This window comes from Bubalus bubalis, chromosome 21 (genome assembly GCF_019923935.1).
Source record: "Bubalus bubalis isolate 160015118507 breed Murrah chromosome 21, NDDB_SH_1, whole genome shotgun sequence".
Lineage (NCBI taxonomy): Eukaryota > Metazoa > Chordata > Mammalia > Artiodactyla > Bovidae > Bubalus > Bubalus bubalis.
In genome coordinates, this window is record NC_059177.1 from 1,859,889 (window position 1) to 1,883,081 (window position 23,193).

The following is a 23,193-nucleotide window of genomic DNA, read 5'->3' on the forward strand; positions in this document are numbered from 1 at the left end:
TTTTTCTCTAATTAAAGACATGAAAATCTACAGTTAACATAATTCCTTTTGTGTTCTATTATGGTATTAAGAATTATTTAATGAAACAAATTATGAGAATAAAGAGAAAAATTAAATACTGAATTTCTAGACACAGGGAAATTCTCTACTCATTGTTTTAAAGCATTGTGTGTCTCATAATTTCAATTTTATGTTTTCATTACTCAAAGAAACCAAGCAGCAGCAGCTGAAAGCGTCGAGCGCGTCAGCACCTGGCAGTTTCCTTCCATTCGTACTCCTCTCCGTCTCTGTAGCAGAGCTCGTCCATCTCCGTGAAGAGGTCATGGGGGATGTGCTCCTCATCGTCGTCCTCGGTGCCGAGGATGAACTGGACTCTCTGGGATGGCGTGTCTTGACAAAAATCAGAATTTAAAGACACACACTCAAAAATCTTCCTCAGTTAATACAAAGGTAAATTAAATACAGAATTTCCAGAAGTGAGGAAATTCTCTACTCACTGTTTTGTTACAAATATATTCCATTAAAACAAATTTCTTCTGATTATTATTAAAATAATACAATTCTGAAAGGAAATAAGGGCCAACAATCTGGAACAAAAGAATTTCACAGAATGATCACCTCTACAGATGGAAAAGAAAAACCGTATGTTAAAGATAACTCATACTAATCTTCAACAAACTTCTGTAAAAACAAAGTAAGCAACATCCAAAACCAAGAAAACACTGTGCATAAGAACAGGACTTTTCCCTCACCAAAAACAGATGGAAATGTTAGACAACATACAACATTTAAAATAGTTAATTAAAGTTCAAAGTTAAAAAAAAAAAAAAATCCCTGAGTTCCAAAAAAAGAAAGATGAGAAAACGCAAAACTCCTTTTCTTACTCTTATGGAAAAGCAAGTCTGTCTCTGAGGTCAGAGACGTAGGACAGGTCACTGCCACTCATGACCCCTGAGTTTATCTGTGTGGATAAATCTGTGTGGGAATCTGTTAGGATTCCCAACCAAGAAATTAACATACATTCTAGCCCAGAACAGCTGAAAGCCACAGGGGCCCCAGAATAAATACATAAGCATCAATAAATACATAACAAACAATAAATACAACACGCATCAATTAGAAACAAAATCAAATTCTTCCAGATATGAGAGAGGATGTCAAATTCAAATTTTACATCTAAGTAAACAAACCTCCAGGAACTTAAAACCCCAACAGGGAAATTAAAACAGGTTACAAAGCAGATTACAACTGTTAAAGGAAAAGACAGATGTGAGGAGCAGGTTATACAAAATGCATTAATGACAAGACAAAAACACACAAGGTTAAGAGATACAGAAAACAGAATAAGCTAGTCAAATAGGAAAAACACCAGAAAGAGGAAAACATAAAGGACACGGGAAGAGGAGTTCGCAATGCAAAGCTGTACAGTATGCACATGACGTGGCTCTTCACAGTGAGGGGATATTCTGGGGCCAACACATGGCAAACCACGGTGTGACTGGACTTCCTAACGCCTGGCTCAACAGTTAGGTCTTACATATCTTTTGTGAAATTTATCCCCAAATAATTTTTCTGGTGCTACTGTGTCAGTATTTAGTTCATTTTCTGATTGCTCACTGCTCTTATACAGAAATACAGTTGATTCTATACCCTGATTTTGTATCCTGCAACCTTGCTAAGCTCATGTATTTTTGTAGCTTTGCAGATTGCTTAGGATTTGCTACCTATGTGATTCTGTAATTGTGAATAAAGACAATTTTACATCCTCGGTTTTCTTCTGGATGTATTTCATTTCTTTCCTGCCTTATTCCGCTGGAGAGGTGTGCCAGTACCATGCTGAACACAAGTGGTGAGAGAGGACAGCCTGCTTTTTCCCAATTCATGGGGAGAAAACCTTCAGTGGCCCACCCGCATTTCTAGATGCTCCTATCACACTGAGGAAGCTTCCTAATATTCCTAGTATGTTAGGGGAATTTTATCATGAATGGGGGGTGGAATTTTTCTGTCTTACTGATATCATTACATGGGTTTTTTCTGCTTTATACTGTTAATAAGTTTACATTGATACAGATGTTTAAATTTTAAAAATGACCCTGAACTTCCACTTGTTTATCAATTTCCTATTGCTGCTATAGTCAATTGCCACAAATTCGGTGCCTTAAATAACATAAATTTATTCTCTTATAGTTGTGGAGACCATAAGTCCAAAATGGGTTTTATGCAGGGCTAAAACCATGGGGATGGTTCCTCCTGGAGGCTCCAGGTTCTGGAGGCTGCCTACATTCCTCGGGTCTGGACCCCTCCCCAATGTATCAATACCACCACTGTCTTCCTTTGATCTTTTGACTCCTTGTGATTAAACCTGGCTCATCTCCATTAATCCAGCACGATCTCCGCTACTCAAAATCCTTTAATTTATCCACACCTGTAAACTCACCTTTGCTAAATATGGCTGACACTCACAGATTCCGGACATTAGGGACGCAGACAAGGCGGGGCCACTACTCAGCATACTACTGTCATGATGGATTAGCCCTCCTAAATATTGGTGGGAAAAGATGTGTTTATTTTCTTAAGGACTTCGGAATCTACATTGGTGAGAAATAACTAGTGTGCAGTTTTATTCTAACATCTTTATCAAGTTTTGGTACCAGGGTAATGCTAGCTTCACAAGATGACTGGGAAGTGAGGAAGTTTTCTAATATTCCTAGTTTTGTCATCTTTAATAATCGGGCAGAGTTTGTGTTATGTCTTATTTTTATATGTTGCTATGTATGGGGGAGAAAATGTTCATCATGGGAATGTCTGAGACTACAAATTTAATTTCTTTTTCTACATGTAGGGTAATTCAAGTTACCCATTTCTGCTTAATAGCATGTAATCCTAAGAAACTTCCTCATTTAATCTGAAGTATCAATTTTGTTGCCATAGAATCATTCATAATAGTCCCTTCTTAATCTGTAGAATCTGTACTGAAAATTTCTGCTGCTGGATTTGTATCTTTTTTCCCTTCACATGATCAGTCTGGCTATTTAGATTTATCAATTTTATTGATCTTTTCAAAGAACCAGATTTCAGTCTGATTGATTTTTGCTAATATTGGTCTAATTTTTATTTAATTCATTTTTTCTCTCATTTCAATTATTTCTTTTCCTTATTTTGGTTGAATTTGCTCTATTTGTTCCTTCAATTTCTTAAGTTACAAGCTTAAATCACTGATTAGGTCTTTCCTTTTTTCTAATATAAAGATAAAATGCTATACATTTTTCTCTAAGCACTGCTTCAGCTACACCTGACAAATTTCAAAATATAGACATCCTCACTTTGCAGAGAGCCATGCTAAATGAAGCCTGTGCATCTCAAAACTATGTCCTCACTTTGAAGAATGTCCTCCCAGTTACTGCCTATACTGGGTTTTCATTTTCATGAATTCAAGATACTTTCTAACTTCTATTGTGATTGCACTTAAACCATGAGTTACTGAGAAGCTTTGCATTTAATTTCCAAGTATCTGGGTATTTACCTCAGTATGTTTCTAGGTTAATTCTATTGTGGTCAGAGAATATACTTTCAGTCTTTTCAAATGTACTGACTTGTTTTATGGCCTAGAATATGATCTTGGTAAAATTCAATATGCACTTGTAAAGAACATATATTTTGCTGTGGTTGAGTTCTATACATATGACTATCAGCCTGACAGTGTTACTTAGGTTTTCCACATCCTTACTGATTTTTTGTTCACTTGTTCTATCTATTACTGAGGAAGGAGAATTGTTATTTCCAACTACACTTGTCAATTTCTCACTTTCCAACTTTATCAGTTTTTGCTTCATGGATTTTGAAGCTATGTAGGACGGTTACATCTTGATTTCAACAATTTGATATTTATGACTTTGGGTGGTTTTCTTCATGTTTCTTCTCCTTGGGCTTTGCTGAACTCCTTGGACCTGTGAGTTCAGAGATTTAATTACTTTTGGAAATTTTTCTGGCACTCCAATTATATATATGTTAGACTACCTAAACTGATATTATCTGACAAATTACTGATGCTATTTATTGGTTTTTCAGCTTTTTTTTTTTCTGTTTCATTTTGATTAGTTTCTATCACAATCTCTTCAAAAATCACTAATCTTTCTTGTTCTATAATGTCAAATCACCTGTTAATCTTATCTGCTGTACTATTCATTTCGAATACTATATTTTTCATGTGTAGAAGTTCCATTTGGGACTTTCATGTATTTTCAGCCTCGTTCCTCATCAGTCCATTTTTCTCTCTCCCTTTATTTTAATAAATAAAGAGCATTTATTATACTGCTTCAACATGCTTGCTTTAGAATTCCATTAAGTCTGTCATTTCTGGATCTGTTCCTACTGATTCATTTTTCTCTTGGTTATGCCTACTTTCCTACTTCACTATATTTCAAATAAGTTGTGAATGTCAGATACTGTGCACTTCACATGGTTAAATGCTAGGTTTTACTGTATTTCTTTTAGTAGTACTAGAGTTTGTTCTGACATGCAGAAACTTAAGGTCAATTCAATTCTTTCAAGAATTGAATTCAATTTCTTTCTACTATAAAAATTTTTTTATAGTAGATTCACTGCAGTCTTGAGTGTAAAACGCAGTCAATACCCTTCCGAGACCTCCACCCTCAGAATGGTGGGAACTCATCCTGTGCCTCATCTTCGTGTGAAATCCAGGATCCATTCACTGCACCTGCTTTCGGGAAGCCATCTGCAAGCCCCAGGCAGTGTTCTGTCACACACGCCCACGTTGAGTGCTCAGCTGAAGACTGGAAAGTGCCCTTCCTCAGACCTTTAGTACTCTCTATGTGCAGCTCTCTATTTTCTGGCACTCTACATCTTAAATGCTAACATCGTAGGCCTCCCCAATCCCAGCCTATCTCCTCAACCCTGAGAGCTGCGAGGCTCTGTCCCGGCTCCTCATGTTGCAGCCTGGGAACCATGTCGCTTGATGAGCTCAGGAACCACAGGGCCCATCTCACTGCTTCCCCTCTCACAGAGCTCAGTGTCCTGTGCTGCCTATTGTCCAATGTCTGAAAATTACTATTTCAAACACTTTGTGCAGTTTTCTAGCTATTTAAAATTGGAATGCAAATTCAATTCCTATTATTCCATCATGTCCAGAAGTAGCAGATCAGCATAATCTCTTTTTAGAGAGTCAGGGGAGGAAAGAAGCCACTTCATTCATAGCAATTTCTAGGATACAGACTGGCAGTTGAAACCAAAATAAACCCACTTCTGTGGCATAAAACTTTTCTAGGCATAATAACTCCATGAAAAAGTCACAAATATTTTCTCCACCAAATATATTTCTCAAACCACTATATTTAGACTTCAAATGTCAGACCTCAGCTTGAACGTTCATTAAATCGCCTAACCAGGTGAACATATAAACATAATTTAGTAAAAATTTTTTCTATTAAAAAATATTGTGTACCTTTTTACTCACAATGAAATAAAGAGGCATATTCATCTACTCACGAAGTAAAAGATTCTAAACTGAATGGATCATCACATGGAATAGCAGAATGCTTGTTGCTCAGTCACATCTGACTCTTTGCCACCCCAAGGACTGTATGGAGCCTGCCACACTCCTCTGTCCACTGCATTCTCCAGATGAGAATACTGGAGTGGGCTGCCATTTCCTTCTCCAGGGGGATGTTCCAACCCAGGGATTGAATCCATGTCTCCTGCTTGGCAGGTAGTTTCTCTACCATTGAGCCACCTGGGAAGCCCAGCAAGATACTTCTCAACTACCAATAGCATCAGGGCCATCAGAGTCCACTAGTGATCCTTTCTAAAATGAGCATCGACTTTCCCTTTGCTAGTGACATTATCTTTTTTGGCTATTCGACCACGTAATATTGATAGGAGTTTATCAGGCTGTCAGTATCTCTTAGGACTGGTGAAGAGAGTCCCATCATGTAGCCTCTCTAAGTTGAGGCTTCTCCATCTATATAATGAAAACAACACCACCAATCTTTAGTTTTTTTAAATGCTGAGAAGATTAAATCAAAGGGCATACATCAAGGGCTTTGTGGAATACTTCACAGAAACGGCAGTTCGTGTTTTACTAGGCCATCAGTATTTCCCTTCCTTCAGTCATGACATAAGCTGTATAACACACAGTAATTCTTTCACTCTTCAACAAAACCATTTTTTAGCACAGCACCCAAGTGCCATGGGGTGCAGCTCACTTGGCTCCTGAGAGCACACAAAAGGACCTATGGTGCAGACAGCCGCAAGGGCCACAATGTCCTCAGAAACCAATGATGCCCTGGATGTCAGCCGAGTGCATGTCTAAGGTCCCGCTCAAGCCGCACAGCTATTCTTTCTGCTTCTCGCCGTTCCAGCTCTCAGCGCCACTTAAACAACTAGCAATCGTTATTATCAGATATTATTAACTTTCTTTCCTCTACTATATGCCTTTTTTCCTAAGATTCCCAACATTTACTGTGTCCGTGGGCACTTCTTTATTGCTCTGCTCTCAAGCAAAAAGTCTTGTCTTTCTAAAGACATACTATCTAATCAAAGCACTCTTTTTTTTTTTTTTTTTCCACAGAAAACCAAGTAATCCAGCATAAGGGATAAAATCTAATTAAAATAAATACATTTAAATTAAAAAAAATCTTCTGGTCAAAAAATGTACTTAAAAATGAAAACTCTTAAAAATTTCAATCTCTTCCAGGGGCCTAAGGATTCCAGATATTTGTTCACTGCATATGTAAATAATGAAACATATAATAGAGAAAAGGAAATAGAAACCCTCCTAAACTGAATTTGAAGTGCCAAGACTCAACATTTACAATTCCAAGGCTAGAATACAATAAAGAAACCAAAATCCCTTACTTTTTTCACCCATCTCAAGTAGATCTTAAACTATAAACTAAGCATTTTTCTTAAAGAAAAAATATTCTTACTTCAATTACTACTTCTCAACGCATATAATGTGTAAATTATTATAGAAATATGATTTTTAAGAGGAAATGTCTATTTAAAAATAAAATTTCCAGGAAAGAACCTTCAAGCATTAGTGGACACTTGCCCAGGACAGAACTCCCACTCCTCTTACCGTAAGAAGGAGACTCCCGTCCGTCCTCCCTGTCTGAGTCCTTGTCTTTCCTCCTCCGGTGGTGATGTTTGTGTCCGCGATGCCTGTGACGCCGGCGACTCTCTTTACTAAACGGGACGTGAACACCGATGTACACAGCTCGATGGCCTGGTAAGACATTCAGAAACATTACTAGCAGGCCTCATTTTACAGCCACCCTGCTTTTAACAAATTGAAGGTTTGTGGCAACCTTGCACTGAGCCAACCTATCGGCACCATCTTCCCAACAGCATTTGCTCACTCCCTCTCTGTGTCATGCTTTGGTAGTAACTCTGGCAATGATTCAAACTTCTCCATTAGTATTATATTTATTATGGTGATCTATGATCAGTGATCTTTGATGTGATTATTGCGAATGTTTGAGGACAACACAAGCCATGCCCATACAAGATGGCAACCTTACTTGATAAATGTGTGTGTTCTGATGGCTCCATGGACTGGCCATTCCCCCACCTCTCTCCTTCTCCTCAGGCCTCCCTGTTCTCTGAGACACAGTGATGCTGAAAACAGGCCAATTAATAGCCTTACAACACCTCCAAGTAGTCAAGTGAAAGGAAGAGTCACATGTCTCTTTCTTTAAATCAGAAGTTAGAAATAATTAAGCTTAGTAAGGAAGGCATGTCGAAAACCAAGAGAGGCCTAAAGCCAGGCCTCTTGTGCCAAATTGCCAAAAAGTGGATACAAAAGAAAGTCTTGAAGGAAATTAAAAATGCTACTCTAGTGAACACATAAATGATAAGAAAGTGAAATGACCTTACTGTTGATATGGAGAAAGTTTTAGTGGTCTGGATAGAATATAGATGAAACAGCTTTCTATTAGAAGAAGATGCCAAGTGGGACTTTCACAGCTAGAGAGGAGTCAGTACTTGGTTTCAAAGCTTCAGAGGACTGGCTGACTCTCTAATGCAGCTGGTGACATGAAGCTGAAACCAATGCTCTTTAACCATCTAAAAGCCTAGGGCCCTTAAGAATTATGCTTTTCCTTTCATTTATTTTATTTAACTCTAGTTGATTTACAATAGTATGTTAATTTCAGCTGTATAGCTTTAGATTCTTTTCCATTATAGGTTTTACAAAGCCTGGATGACGGCACATCAGTTGACAACACAGTTTACTCAACATTTTAAGCCCACTGTTGAGACCTACTGTTCAGAAAAAAATTACTTTCAAAATATGACTGTTCATTCACACAACATCTGGACACCCAAGAACTCTGGTGGAGATGGACAAAGAGGTTAATGGTGTTTTCACGCCTGATAACACAACATCCATTCTGCAGCTCATGAATCAAGCAGTCATTTCAACTTTCGAGTCTTATTATTTAAGAAATATATTTTGTAAGGCTACAGCCGCCATGGGTAGTGATTCCTCCAACGGATCTGGGCAAAATCAATTGAAAACCTTCTGGAAAGGATTCACCATTCTAGCTGCCTTGAGGAACATTCAAGATTCATGGAAAGAGGTAAAGTATCAACATTAACAGAGGAGTGTTTGAAAGAAGTTGATTCCAACCCTCCTGGATGACTTTGAGGGGCTCAAGCCTTCAGTGGAAGAAGTCACTGCAGATGTGGTGGAAACGGCAAAAGAGCTAGATTTAGAAGTGGAGCCTGAAGATGGGAATGAATCAGTGCATCTCCTGATAAAATCTGAATGGATAAAGAGCTGCTTCCTACTGATGAGCAAAATAAGTGGTTTCTTTGGATGAAGTCTATTCCAGTGAAGCTGCTGTGAAGCCTGTTGAAATGACAACAGAGGAATTAGAAGACTACATCAACTTATTTGATAAAAGTAAAAGGGTTTGAGAGGACTGACTCTAATTTTGAAAGACATTCTACCGTGGGTCAGATGCTATCACAGTACTGCAGGGTACAGAGAAATCATCTGTGAATAATCAAGGTGGCAGACTTTATTGTTGTCGTATTTTAAGACATTCATCCCAAGCTTTAGCAACCATGACCCTGATCAGCCACCAGCATCAAGTGCAAACCCTCTGCCAACACAAAGGCTATGGCACACTGAAGGTTTAAGTGATGGTTGCAGTTTTTAGCAATAAAGCGTTTTGTAAGTTAAGGCACATACTTTGTTTTTTAGACATAATGTTATTGCACATTTAACAGACTATGATATAGCATGAACCTAACCGAAAAAATTACTGTGACTCACTTTGTTGCAGTGGTCTGGAACCAAACCTACAATATCTTCAAGTATTGCCAGTATTAGGTTTCCAAAAAGGGAAAAAGGAGTTATAAACAAAAGAATACCAAATTCTACTTTGATGGAAAAGCATGACATATAAGTTCATGTAATTAACAATGCTAGTCTCCTGTTGGGGCTTCCCTGGTGGCTCAGAGGATAAAGCATCTGCCTGCAATGCAGGAGACCCGGGTTCAATCCCTGGGTTGGGAAGATCCCCTGGAGAAGGAAATGGCAACCCATTCCAGTATTCTTGCCTGGAGAATCCCATGGACAGAGGAGTCTGGCGGGCTACAGTCCATGGGGTCACAAAGAGTCGGACATGACTGAGCATCTCTTATTTTACAGAGCACTACATAAAATATTACATCAAAGGCTAATGCCATCAACTGATAAGCATACTAGATATACATATATATAAGCATACTAGATATACATACAAGTATACTAGATATACATATAAGAATACTAGATATTCTGTAAGTATTCATGTGCAAGTCTGAAAAGAAATTTTGAGAAAGAAGAACTTGGCCCACCTGAAATCATACTATGTAGACATCAATGTTTTCCATCTACATTTACAGTCAATCCTACTTAGTAGGCCCTTAAGATATATGCTTTAATAATGATTATTCACAAATGGATAGTTGTAAATATTTATTAAGTTTTGAAAATCTCAAATTAGTAAGGTCCAAATTAATGAGAGATACATTAAGTTTAAACAATCCAAATACTCTAATTAAAGGGTGGAAATTGTCAGACTGGATTAAAAAGCAATAAAATAAGGTTATAATAGACTTTGAGAATAGAAAAAGCTACCTCTGATGTTGCATTATCCTGGTTTTGTATTCAGAGCAAAAAACAGTTATGAACAACAAGGTCCTATATATCACAAGGAACTATACACAATATCCTGTCACAAACCATAATGGAACAGAATATACTTTAAAGAAGAATGCATATATGTGTATAATCGAGTCACTCTGCTGTACAGCAGAGATTGGCACAACACTGGAAATCAACTATATACTTCAATTAAAAAATTAAATTTAAAAAAGTGATGAAAGGCAGTCCCTGCTCCTTGCCCACTAAACGAAGCTCAATCAGGCCAGCTGACAGCTCACAGCACTATATCCAACACTGAGAAGGAGAAACTTGATTTCTTAAATTGTTTAAATGAGGTTCCTGTGTAAAGCTGTGATAGGGGAAAGGGGATGGAGACCATAAGTTTAACTCATCTGCAGCTGTGCAAAACCCATCTGGCAGAGAGCTGCTTTCTCTATGTACAACATAAAATAGTTAATGTTGAAATATAAACTGTTCAGGGCATTCTTTTTCTAATAATATCTGTAAGATGGTCAGAAATAAAAACACAAGAAACTCAAGATCTTTATTTTTAGACGAGATTTGAAAGTAATCAATTCTCATTATTCATGGATTCTGCATTTGTAAATATGCCTACCCACTAAAATTTATTTGTAATCCCAAAATCAATACTCATGGTGATTTCTCAGTCATTTACAAATATGCACAGAGTAAATAGAATTTGAGTTGCCTGACACACATGTTCAATTATTATAAAAAAATTATCAGAAAAGTCCCAAATGAAAGCATACCAATATAATGATTGCATGATGACAGATGGTAACTAGACTTACCATGGTGATCAATTCGTAATGAGTCAGTTCAGTTCAGTCGCTCAGTCGTGTCTGACTCTTTGCGACCCCATGGACCCCAGGCTTCCCTGTCCATCACCAACTCCAGAAGCTTACTCAAACTCATGTCCATCAAATCGGTGATGCCATCCAACCATCTCATCCTCTGCCGTCCCCTTCTCCTCCTGCCTTCAATCTCGCCCAGCATCAGGGTCTTTTCCCATGAGTGAGTTCTTTGCATCAGGTGGCTAAAGTATTAGTTTCAGCTTCAGCATCAGTCCTTCCAATGAATATTCAGGGCTGATTTCCTTTAGGTTTCACTGGTTGGATCTCCTTGCAGTCCAAGGGACTCTCAAGAGTCTTCTCCAACACCACAGTTCAAAAGCATCAATTCTTCGGCACTCAGCTTTCTTTACAGTCCAACTCTCACTTCTATACATGACTACTGGAAAAAACATAGCTTTGACTAGACAGACTTCTGTTGGCAAGGTAATATCTCTGCTTTTTAATATGCTGTCTAGGTTGGTCATAGCTTTTCTTCCAAGGACCAAGTGTCTTTTAATTTCATGGCTGCAGTCACCATATGCAGTGATTTTGGAGCCCCCAAAAATAAAGTCTGTCACTGTTTCCATTGTTTTCCTATCTATTTGCCATGAAGTGATGGGACTGGATGCCATGACCTTGGTTTTTTGAATATTGAGTTTTAAGCCAACTTTTTCACTCTCCTCTTTCACTTTCATCAAGAGGCTCTTTAGTTCTTCTTCACTTTCTGCCATAAGGGTGGTGTTATCTGCATATCTGAGGTTATTGATATTTTTCCCAGCAATCTTGATTGCAGCTTGTGCTTCATCCAGCCCAGTATTTCTCATGGTGTACTCTGCATAGAAGTTAAATAAGCAGGGTGACAATATACAGCCTTGACATACTCCTTTCCCAATTTGGAGGCAGTCTGTTGTTCCATGTCCAGTTCTAACTGTTGCTTCTTGACCTGCATACAGATTTCTCAAGAGGCAGGTGGGTGGTCTGGTAGTCCCATCTCTTGAAGAATTTTCCATAGCTTGTTGTGATCCACAGAGTCAAAGGCTTTGGCGTAGTCAATAGGGCAGAAGTAGATGTTTTTCTGGAACTCTCTTGCTTTTCAATGATCCAGTGGAAGTTGGCAATTTGATCTCTGGTTCCTCTGCCTTTTCTAAATCCAGCTTGAACATCAGGAAGTTCATGGTTCATGTACTGTTGAAGCCTGGCTTGGAGAATTTTGAGCATTACTTTGCTAGCATGTGAGATGAGTGCAATTGGGCGGTAGTTTGAACATTGCCTTTCTTTGGTATTCGAATGAAAACTGACCTTTTCCAGTCCTGTGGCCACTGCTGAATTTTCCAAGTTTGCTGGCATATTGAGTGCAGCACTTTCACAGTATCATCTTTTAGGATTTGAAATAGCTCAACTGGAATTCCATTACCTAACTAGCTTTGTTCATAGTGATGCTTCTTAAGGCCCACTTGACTTTGCATTCCAGGATGTCTGGCTCTAGGTGAATGATCACACCATCATGGTTATTTGGGTCATTACGCTCTTTCTTGTATAGTTCTATGTATTCTTACCAACTCTTAATATCTTCTGCTTCTGTTAGGTCCATACCATTTCTGTCCTTAATTGCGCCCATCTTTGTATGAAATGTTCCCTTGGTATCTCTAATTTTCTTGAAGAGATCTCTAGTCTTTCCCATTCTATTGTTTTCCTCTATTTCCCTGACTGATCACTTTTAAGGCTTTGTTTTCTCTTCCTGCTATTTTTTGGAACTCTGCATTCAAATGGGTATATCTTTCCTTTTCTCCTTTGCCTTTAGCTTCTCTTCTTTTCTCAGCTACTTGTAAGGCCTCCTCAGACAACCGTTTTGCCTTTTTCTTGGGGATGGTCTTGATCACTGCCTCCTGTAAATGTCACGAACTTCCCTCCACAGTTGTTCAGACACTGTATCAGAACTCATTACTTAAATCTATTTCTCACTCCCACTGTACAATCGTAAGGGATCTGCCTTGGGTCATACCTGAATGCTCTCGTGGTTTTCCCCACTTTCTCCATTTCCGTCTGAATCTGGCGACACATCCAATCACTGTGATGAGCACCAGGCACTAACAGTGCTGTGGGCCAGTTAAACGTCAACAGAAGATTAATTTAAAAAATTATAGAGGGTTTCTTTGGGGGATGATGAAAATATTCTGGAATAAAGGTTTGATCGTTGCACAATATAGTGAATAACCTAAAAAAACACTTTTAAATGGCAAATTTTACATTATGTTGAATTATACTGCAATTAAGAAAAATGAAAAAAAAAAAAAAAAAAGGCATAAAACTCAGTGATCTTACAGTTTTATTTTAGTGAAACTATTTTCTTCTGAACACTGTCCAAAAGTGGAAATTAAAGAATCACTGTGCAGTGTGAGTTACAAAGTTGTTAGTCCAATTGGTTCTAAGGGGTTTTGGCACACAAGGCCCTACACCCCAAGATAAAAATGAATTCTGAGTTTGAAACTTAGAAAGACTAGATAAAATTAGTAATGATATGCTAGAATCCAGAGACTGGGAGATGGAGCCTTACTATTTTTCCTGCTTTTATTGTCTCCTTCTGCGTTCTCCATCACAACTTTATTTCATCAAAGCCCTATTCAGTGAGACTCTGAGATAAACTTACTCTCTCCCTCATACTTTGTAGTGAAATTTAGAGCTGCACAAAGGATGAAGAGCAAAAGGCCTGGGTAATCAAAGGGAGCCAGGACCACAGCCAAGTGGCTCTCTTCACGCTCTGGATCACACCTGCATGAGGGATGACGGACCACGTGGGTCACGGTACATCTGAACTAACAAAATTATTGCTGAAAATGTTAACCTCTCCATTGTCTACAATTTACAGAATCAAGCTTCTAGGTAAACGAAAGTCTCTGCAGAAGCCCCTGTAAGCCTAAACTTTTAAAGTCAATTTTGAAAAACGGGTTTTGTCCATCTCAGGAAGTAAATGTGCAGAACACTTATTTGGGTCTCTTTCCAACTCTTTTTGTAAAGCAATGGCTCCATTCAGCTCAAGACTTTAACCTAAAAATGTAGCTCTCAACATCTGAATGAAATGATTAAATTGTAAATTTTTTTAAAAAAAAATGTAGGTCTCAAAAAGACCCCAAAATAAATCTATCAAAATTTATGATCTACATAAAAGCCTATGATCACCACTGTAGCAAGTGTTCAGGGTTAACATCACCAGCAGTAATGAACTGGTATCACCTGTCCACAGGTGAGAGAAGCCATCACACGTGGCAGGTGCCCACACACGTGGCACGTGCCCACACACCCATGATCTGCGCCATGAGAGCGTCCCGTCACAATATGACATTACACAACCCACATTCTGGGATGTTCTACTAGCAACTATTACTCTTCCAGAGTGGCAAGGTTATGAAAAACGGGGAAATTTCTTCATTTTCATAAACTTATGCTTAAATAAAACGTTAACATTAGAAAAAGCTGTATATACAGGGGATACCATGTACTAGCCTTGCAAGTCTTCTGTAAGTTTTAAAATCATTTCAGAAAAAAGGAAAGAAAGAAAGAAAAACAAAACCATTTGTCAGGACTTCTTCCTGCTCAGGGAAAACAGACTGGCAAGTACCTTGATGTGCTACATAATTCTATGCTGAGGTGTTTATAAGTATTTTAAAAGGCTGATTAAATGACCTATAAAATGAATCTTTAGATGACACCAGTGGTAACTGTGGCTTATTATTCCGGCACATTATATTTTGCTCTTAATTCAAGTTACCCAGGTTGTTAGACGGAGAAGGCAATGGCACCCCACTCCAGTACTCTTGCCTGGAAAATCCCATGGATGGAGGAGCCTGATGGGCTGCAGTCCATGGGGTCGCTGAGAGTCGGACATGACTGAGCGACTTCACTTTCACTTTTCACTTTCATGCATGGGAGAAGGAAATGGCAACCCACTCCAGTGTTCTTGCCTGGAGACTCCCAGGGACGGGGGAGCCTGGTGGGCTGCCGTCTATGGGGTCGCACAGAGTCGGACACGATTGAAATGACTTAGCAGCAGCAGCAGGTTGTCAGAAAAAAAAAATTAAAGAATTAACTGATTTTATAATTGTGGCATTCAATTTCCAAGGTAAGTAATGGTGACCATTAGTAAAATTTGAAAACCAATCTGATATTTATGTTTCAAGGAATGTTCTCTTTGTAGATATGGGTATTGGTTGCACAGGTTTTTGCAATATATTCTTTAAACTATGTTTAGAAAAATTAAACCATGTTTAGAAAAGTGTTGAACACTCTTGTAAATGAATGCTCTACAATAACAACAACAACAGTTTCAACAAATAATAAGTAAAACTGAAAGGACACTAACATTTACTAGTACTTTATACTGCTAAACAAAAGTTATTTTAAACAAACTTACCCTCTAGTTCTTCTTTTTCAAACTTGGTGTTCACAGTTGAGCTGGTTTTGCCAAGATCCACAACAGCTTCTTCATCAGGACCCTAAAAAGAAATGATTCTCATTCATTCATGAAATCAACGTACACTGAGGGCCTACTGCTAGGCGTGTTATTTGAGGTGGCCAGAAATACGTAACAGAGGACATTCCTGTCAAAGAACTGAATTCATACTATGGCTAACTATATTCTTTTAAAAGTATGTTTACAGGCTTTTTTTTTTTTTTAATCCACAGAAGACCATCTAAAGTCTAATGGAAAGACCTGAAATGACAAAGATTTTCTGGGCTTCCATGGAAATTACTAAGTAACTGGTATACATATTCACTTCAGTGGAACGACTCTCAGAAATTAGAAGTTAATCAGAAATTACAGAGAATCGGGATTGAGGGAAACCCTTAGATATCAATATAGAACACTTTTTTTTTTTTGCTTTTAGGTATTCTAAACAGAAAGAATCCCACTTAACTCACCTATATTAGATATTGGATACTGGATTATGGTTAAATGTACAATGGTCAAAAATAAGTCCATAGACTTAACATGTTTCACTTTCAATCGTAAATTACCAAGAACCAAAGTTATAAGAACTTTTTATTTGTCTACAAAAGAAAAGTCACCTCAAAATTTAACCTCTAACATCAGTCCACCTTTGAGTTCTAAACAGTTTTGTTCCACGTTTCTGCTCAACAAAAAGACTAACCGTATTTACTGTAATACATTACACAGAGTATTTTTAAAACAAAATTTTAGCTTTAATATTGCTTCTCGACTTCTAACTTACAAAGGAACATGATAGACTACTCATAAACTACTTATCATGAACTCAGTATGTACAAGATTCTGTGCCACTGGCTGAGAAAGATGGCAGAAGCCCCTTCCCCCCACACCTGAGCTCTGCGGCCCCCCAGACCTCCCAGCACAGCTCCTGAGGGCCACAGTGCACCCCCACTCCACGGCCCCCCAGACCTCCCGGCACAGCTCCTGAGGCTCACAGTGCACCCCCACTCCACGGCCCCCCAGACCTCCCGGCACAGCTCCTGAGGCCCACAGTGCACCCCCACTCCACGGCCCCCCAGACCTCCCGGCACAGCTCCTGAGGCTCACAGTGCACCCCCACTCCACGGCCCCCCAGACCTCACAGCACAGCTCCTGAGGCCCACAGTGCACCCCCACTCCACGGCCCCCCAGACCTCACAGCACAGCTCCTGAGGCCCACAGTGCACCCCCACTCCACGGCCCCCCAGACCTCCCGGCACAGCTCCTGAGGGCCACAGTGCACCCCCACTCCACGGCCCCCCCAAACCTCCCGCACAGCTCCTGAGGGTCACAGTGCACCCCCACTTGTGGGCAAGGCCGACAAGGGGGACACCACCTGTCACTTCTAGCACCTCAGGGAAACCTGCTTAACCTTAGGTAACAGAGACTGGAGAGCAGAGTACAAGGAGCGGGGGACGGGGGACAAGGACCCTCCTGTGCTCAACAAACCTGGGTCTGGGGTACACAACAGAGGATGACACTCAAGTTTTGAAAAGACAGACAAAGATTCTGAGGGAGAACTGACTGATGTCATAAAGGCCTGTCTGAACTTCGAGTGTGACCTGGATCCCTTCACCAAGAATGCACGTGTGTAGTACACAGGAATCCAGAAAACAGAACCTCATTCAGCACAGACCCACACTGGAGAGACCCCATCCCACAGCGCCTCTGTCAGAGGATCAAAGCAAGAGACGAATGAAGTAAAAGGATGTCCAGAAAAGGGCCAAAAAGCCAGAAAGGAGCAGAAAGGAGCCGGGTGCAATTAAGAGGGCAATGAGCAGGAGGAAGATGGGCACCAGGAAATGGACAATGTTTCTGTTCAGACAAAATTAGAGCACTACACTCCTCCCAGGCTTCCCTGGTAGCTCGGTTGGTAAAGAATCCACCTGGGATGCAGGAGACCCCAGTTCAATTCCTGAGAGGGGAAGATCAGCTGGAGAGGGGATAGACTACCCAGCCTAGTATTCTTGGGCTTTCCCATGGCTCAGATGGTAAAGAATCTGCCTGCAATGCGGCAGACTGGGGTTCGATCTCTGGGTCAGGGAGATCCCCTGGAGAAGAGCATGGCAACCCACCCCAGTATTCTTCCTGGAGAATCCCCATGGACAGAGGAGCCTGGCAGGCTACAGCCCATGGGGTCGCAGAGTCCGACCAGACTGAGTGATTAAGTACAGCACATACCTCCCAAAGCAGGAGGGTTGGTAAAAAAGCTTTCAAGAAGGAAATAAGTAATCTGTTCTCTCTAAAGGTTCTTAAGCTTTAAATGATAACTTTGTAGGCAAGAGAGGCACATGAATATAAGAGAATTTAATAAAAATAAAATAATATTAATTACAACCCTGTTAGTATTCCACTTACTATTAGTTTCCCAGAAGAAAGTTACTTTACCCATGAGATTATATTTTTCAAGTTCCACAGGAAGACAAGCTCCCAACCATCCCCATGGCCCTTGTGGCTATTCCAGCTGCCCTGCGCCTCCTCTCCACTTAGAACAACAGATCAGAAGGACACATCACACAGTCAGCTTCTCATCACTTTCCGTGTCCAAGCATCACCGGAAGGATCAGAGTGTTTCAGAAAGGACCAAAACTGGAGTTTGCTTGGATAAAATGATCTTTCAAGGTCTCTTCCAACTCTTGACCTTAAAATATCTTACTTTGGGGAATAGCTTTTTTTTCAGGGCATACAAAGTAAATTCATATACAACTATTTCCTGGCTATCTAAACTCTCAGTGTCCTAATTCTCATATCTTAAAACTCAGGAACTGAATCAATTTGATTAAATTTTCAAATAAATTCGCTGCTATCCAAACCCTCACTATTTGCTACTCAAAACTCAGAAACAGACACAGTGTATTAGGAAAATGCAGATCTCAATATCCAAACTTAATTTCTGGAGGGGGGCTAGATATCCAAACTGCAGAATCAAACAAACCTGGATATCAAGAGGTATATGACTCTAAGGACTGGGATCAATTCAATACATGACACTCGTAAGTTAAATAACTTGCTAAGGCTTTATACGTAAAGAATTGAGTGGCAGGCCATGTAGACCATGATACATTTTCATGTAAAGAACTAAGAAAGAAGACTGTATTTGTGATTAAACTAACTTAGAGCGGCCACACTCCTCTAGAAATGAGCAGAGGCTAAAGCAGGAAACACATACAAGAATAAAGAACTAATAAATCATCCAACCATTAAGCACATCACACTCATGAAACCTTTAAGTTCCCTTCAATGAGTTCATGCAATTTAGTCACTAAGCATGTAGGGAGATTAAAAAAAAGAAGCCACCTCTATTCTTAAACAAAAGACACGGGTTGTATGATCCAAGAGGTAGCAAGCACTCTGTGTATTCTAAAAGGGATTAACTGCTCCCATTCCAAACTTCCATTTCACAAGAACAACTGCCAAGGAAGCAAAACAATACACTTTTCCTCTCATCCCTAACAACAATAATAACCTCTCATTTCTATCAAAGATGGATTGACATGTTTAGATATACTACAAATAATTAGCTAACACAGAAACAGCTGAGGTTGGGCAAGCTTACAGCATTTATTTATTTAAAATACGCATATTCTTTGACCTCTAAACATCTATCATGGAAAAATACTGCCATGTGTGAAAAAGGGGGCATGTAACACAGAGAATGTCTGAAAACTCATCTTCTCACAGCTCACCCACTTTGCTTTCCTTAGACTCTGTGAAGCCTTGAGTAAGCAACTGGAAGCCAAGTGAGAATATTATTTTATTGTTAATGTTTGGGTTTTCAATGAGAATGCTTTCACAGGTAACTTGTAAAATAAAGTTAAAATTTTTGAGGTCTGGAAAAATTACAACACTTAACACTGTTAAAAAAAAAACAAAAAAAAAAAAAAGCAGGGAGCAGGTATCTGTATTTCTCCCTTCCCTTAAAAACATTATCTCCTTTCCAACAACTGTGAAACATAAGTCAGAAAGGCAGTTTGTTATAAAGGCAAATATTAAGTAGGCACACACACTGCCTATCTCAACATAGTACAAGTAATTCAACAAAATAAGCAGGGTCCAAGGACCTTCCTGGTGGTCCAGTGGCTAAGACTGCGCCCCGGTACAGGGGGCCCTGGCTCTGTCCCTGGTTGGGGAACTAGAGCTCACACGCCACAAGGAAAATATCGCATGCTGCAGTGAGGATCAAAGATCCCACATGCCACAACCAAGACCCGATGCAGCCAGATAAATAAACCAATAAAACTGCTTAAAAAATGCAGGGTGCACATGGCTATATCTTAAAATCCCTCAGAATGAAGTCATTGATATTTCACGGTAGAAATGCATTTCTGAAACAAATATACTGCATTTTAAATTCTACCATCTTAGGATAATGCTTTAAGCCATATTTCTAAACACGGATTAAGTTACTATACCATACGAAGTACAATTTTATTTTGCTCCTTTTAAAAATATATACAAATAATGCATGTAAATAGCAAATATTTGGAAGGTTAAACATCAAGCCCCTGACACTGTCACACGGATGCTGGGGAAGCAGAAACAGACAGTCCTGGAGTGTTTACTTTTCCGTTACAATAAACATGAAATTTTGGTAATTTTTAAAAAGAATAAATTCAAGTTTCAATTTAACATGTCAGTCACTTTTAAATCTGCATCTAGGAAAAGAACTCTTCCTCATTTTTTAACTTCAAGAACATAGTGGAAAACTAAAAATAGCAAAAGCCAAGAGCCACCTCGACATCAAAATGTTTTCATTCTTAACCTCAGACGAGTAAGGCACACAAGCCAGTCCTTATAAAGCCTGCCTAGAATGAAACAAATCCAAGGCACTGGGAAAGCTCAAATAAATGAAAAATAAAAAAGGAACCCTTAATAAGTGTATCAATGCAAGCTTGTCTGACTCTAATCTTAAGAAAATTATTGTGCCATGGCTTCAAGTTTTTATTTATAAAATAAGGTAATTATTCAGAATATATCTACTCTATAATATAGAAGAAAACAGCTTTAAGAATTATCCACATAAGATCACACAGAAAGTTTAAATTCTCTGCATATGAAATGACATAGGTACAAGACCACTTACTACAGCTTGTAACTGGAAAACACTGGAAACCATCCCCAGGGTCCCTGAAAAGAGGAATGGCAGCGCACTCATCGGAATACCAAGCTGCTAAAAAGTGAAGACACTCTGTACTGACATGAAAAACAATTACCACCCATTAAAAGTGACACACACAAGGCAGAGAACTGCATGTATAGCACGCTGCCACACGTTCTGTACAGGAAGTCCCCAGAAGACGACTGTCTGAATATACACGACGACCGCTGAAAGGACAGACAAGCAAACAGCAAAACTGGTTACCTCTGGCAGGAAGAGTGGACTCTGAACTTACTGGGGTTTGTTTTCATTTTTTTATTGCTTTGATTTATTTTAGCCACGTGAATACAGAGGCAGACTGAAACGTGCAATCTTCTGAAAGCCAGGTCACGTATGTACCTCGCCCTCATCTACACGCGTCACTCGCCCTGGAAGGAGCTGTGAGGCGAGGCGCCACGCGAGCGTGCCAGGCACAAGGGCACAGCCGCAGAGGAGCCCGCACTTCACTGAATCAAAGTGAGGAAACCAAACACGCCCTCTCACTGGCCCATGGCTTTAAAACTAGATTAATTACAAAGACTTAACAATTACAGAAACAAGTATCTATTATGATGTGAAGATTCGGCATGTATCCTGAAAAAGTATTACAGCTGTCTAGGAGAATTATTCATAGAAAGTACATTCCTAAGTACCTAGGATGAAATGCCAAGAGAAGGCAAGTAACTCTCACGAGGATCTAGAACTGTATTAGTCAGGAAATTTTCAGAATTTATGCTATCTTATAAACTCAGACATACCGAGAGGGCTTGTTGAAATTCAGCTTCCTGTGCCCAGTCTTGGAGATGCTGACCCAGTGGTTTAGGTGGAGCCCAATCATCCATCCATGTTTTCCAGTCTGCCCACCACATCCCTGGTCACGTTACAGACCTCTGCTGCTGCTGCTAAGTCGCTTCAGTCGTGTCCAACTCTGTGCGACCCCATAGATGGCAGCCCACCAGGCTCTCCCGTCCCTGGGATTCTTCAGGCAAGAACACTGGAGTGGGTTGCCATTTCCTTCTCCAATGCGTGAAAGTGAAGTCACTCAGTCGTGTCCAACTCTTCATGACCCCATGGACTGCAGCCTACCAGGCTCCTCCGTCCATGGGATTTTCCAGGCAAGAGTACCGGAGTGGGGTGCCACTGCCTTCTCCGTTACAGACCTCAGCCTCGCATATTTCAATCGTTCTGCGACAGAGGCTGCTTCCTGCCCTCAACCACTTTAGGAGACCTTATAGGGACCACTCTCACTTCATTCACACTGTTTTCATCCTTCAGAAAGGGAAACATACATTTCAATTCATAAGAAAACAGTGAAGTTACTATATACTCTGTATTACAAGCAACTCTAAATCTGTTAAGTAGTGCTCTAAAGGCTGATTTGTATGTAAGAACATTTTCCCAGGATTCCTAGGGCAATCTATCAAAGTATATATAAATAGTAATGTTGTCCTACAAAACTCAAGTGTCTTCCAAATATTCCCAAACTCTTCCCATCCATCACCAAGAGTTGAACTTAATATTTAAAAAACTTTAAATTTATGGGCAAAAACCTTAAGAGTAAGCTAATAATCTTTCTTAATCTAAAGGGGGGAAATCATCAATGATTGCTATTTCACAAAATAAAAAGCCAAATAATGATATTCATAGTTTCTCAAGAATTCACTTGGCATTTTTGATTAATGCATTACTCTAAAATAAGTGGAAGAGGAGTAAAAGGTATATGGAAAGTTAAAGTAATTTAAAATGACAAATTTTAACCTCAGGCAATCACATGATTCCCACAGAAAAAATTTTGAAGCCCTGAAAAAAATGCTTTGTCAACTGACAGAGGAGGAAGTGAGTCGATTCCGACACTGGAACAAAGCTTCAGAAAATTTTATTTCAAACACATACCATGATTAACACTAAAGACAATCTGAGCTTTAAGGAAAGTTACAAAGGAAAAAAGTGAAGAGGTCAAAGAATGTAAGAGCAAGAGAACTCAAAGAGGTGTGGGGCATAAAAGTTGGCAAGTGACGGCCTCCAATAATAAAGGAGATTGTTAGTAGATACTTCATTGTCAGAAACTTCAGTACAAAGCACAAGAGTCACAGACAGATGGAAAGCCTCCTCAGGGTCTATCTGAAATTATAAATCACAAATACTTATGGCACTGTGGCTATGAGGAGATCCTCATTCCAGTTCTACTTCAGCACACACACCAAAAACACACAGAAACCACTTACTTTGGGCTACCAAGCACATATGCATGCTAAGTCGCTCAGTCCTGTCTGACTCTTTGCAACCCCATGGACTGTAGCCCACCAGGCTCCTCTGTACATGGGATTCTCCAGGCAAGAGGACTGGAGTGGGTTGCCATGCCCTCCTCCAGGGGATCTTCCCAACCCAGGGATTAAACCCACATCTCTGATGTCTCCCGCATTGGCCGACGGGTTCTTTACCACTAGCGCCACCTGGGGAGCCCACTAAGTATATATAAATTAACAGAAATGAGAATGCTATGGTATGCTATGCTAAGTCACTTCAGTCGTGTCCGACTCTGTGC

At 39.7% G+C, this 23,193-nt stretch overlaps 1 protein-coding gene across 9 annotated transcripts in view; it reads right to left on the reverse strand.

The window, feature by feature from the left end:
• SLC4A7 (solute carrier family 4 member 7) overlaps positions 1-23,193 on the reverse strand; it is a 121,779-nt gene that overhangs the window by 64,662 nt on the left and 33,924 nt on the right. For 2 of the 9 annotated variants that reach the window (XM_006059373.4, XM_006059372.4), the window contains exons 1-4: positions 20,595-20,744; positions 15,437-15,518; positions 7,097-7,243; positions 252-390 (exon numbers count right to left, since the gene is read on the reverse strand). In XM_006059373.4, the coding sequence (XP_006059435.4) occupies positions 252-390; positions 7,097-7,243; positions 15,437-15,518; positions 20,595-20,666 (440 nt within the window). In that variant the 5' untranslated portion in view covers positions 20,667-20,744. Of the gene's footprint in view, positions 1-251; positions 391-7,096; positions 7,244-15,436; positions 15,519-20,594; positions 20,747-23,193 lie in introns of those variants that run through there. The other 7 variants (XM_006059376.4, XM_006059379.4, XM_025272437.3 and 4 more) reach the window with 5 other exon arrangements.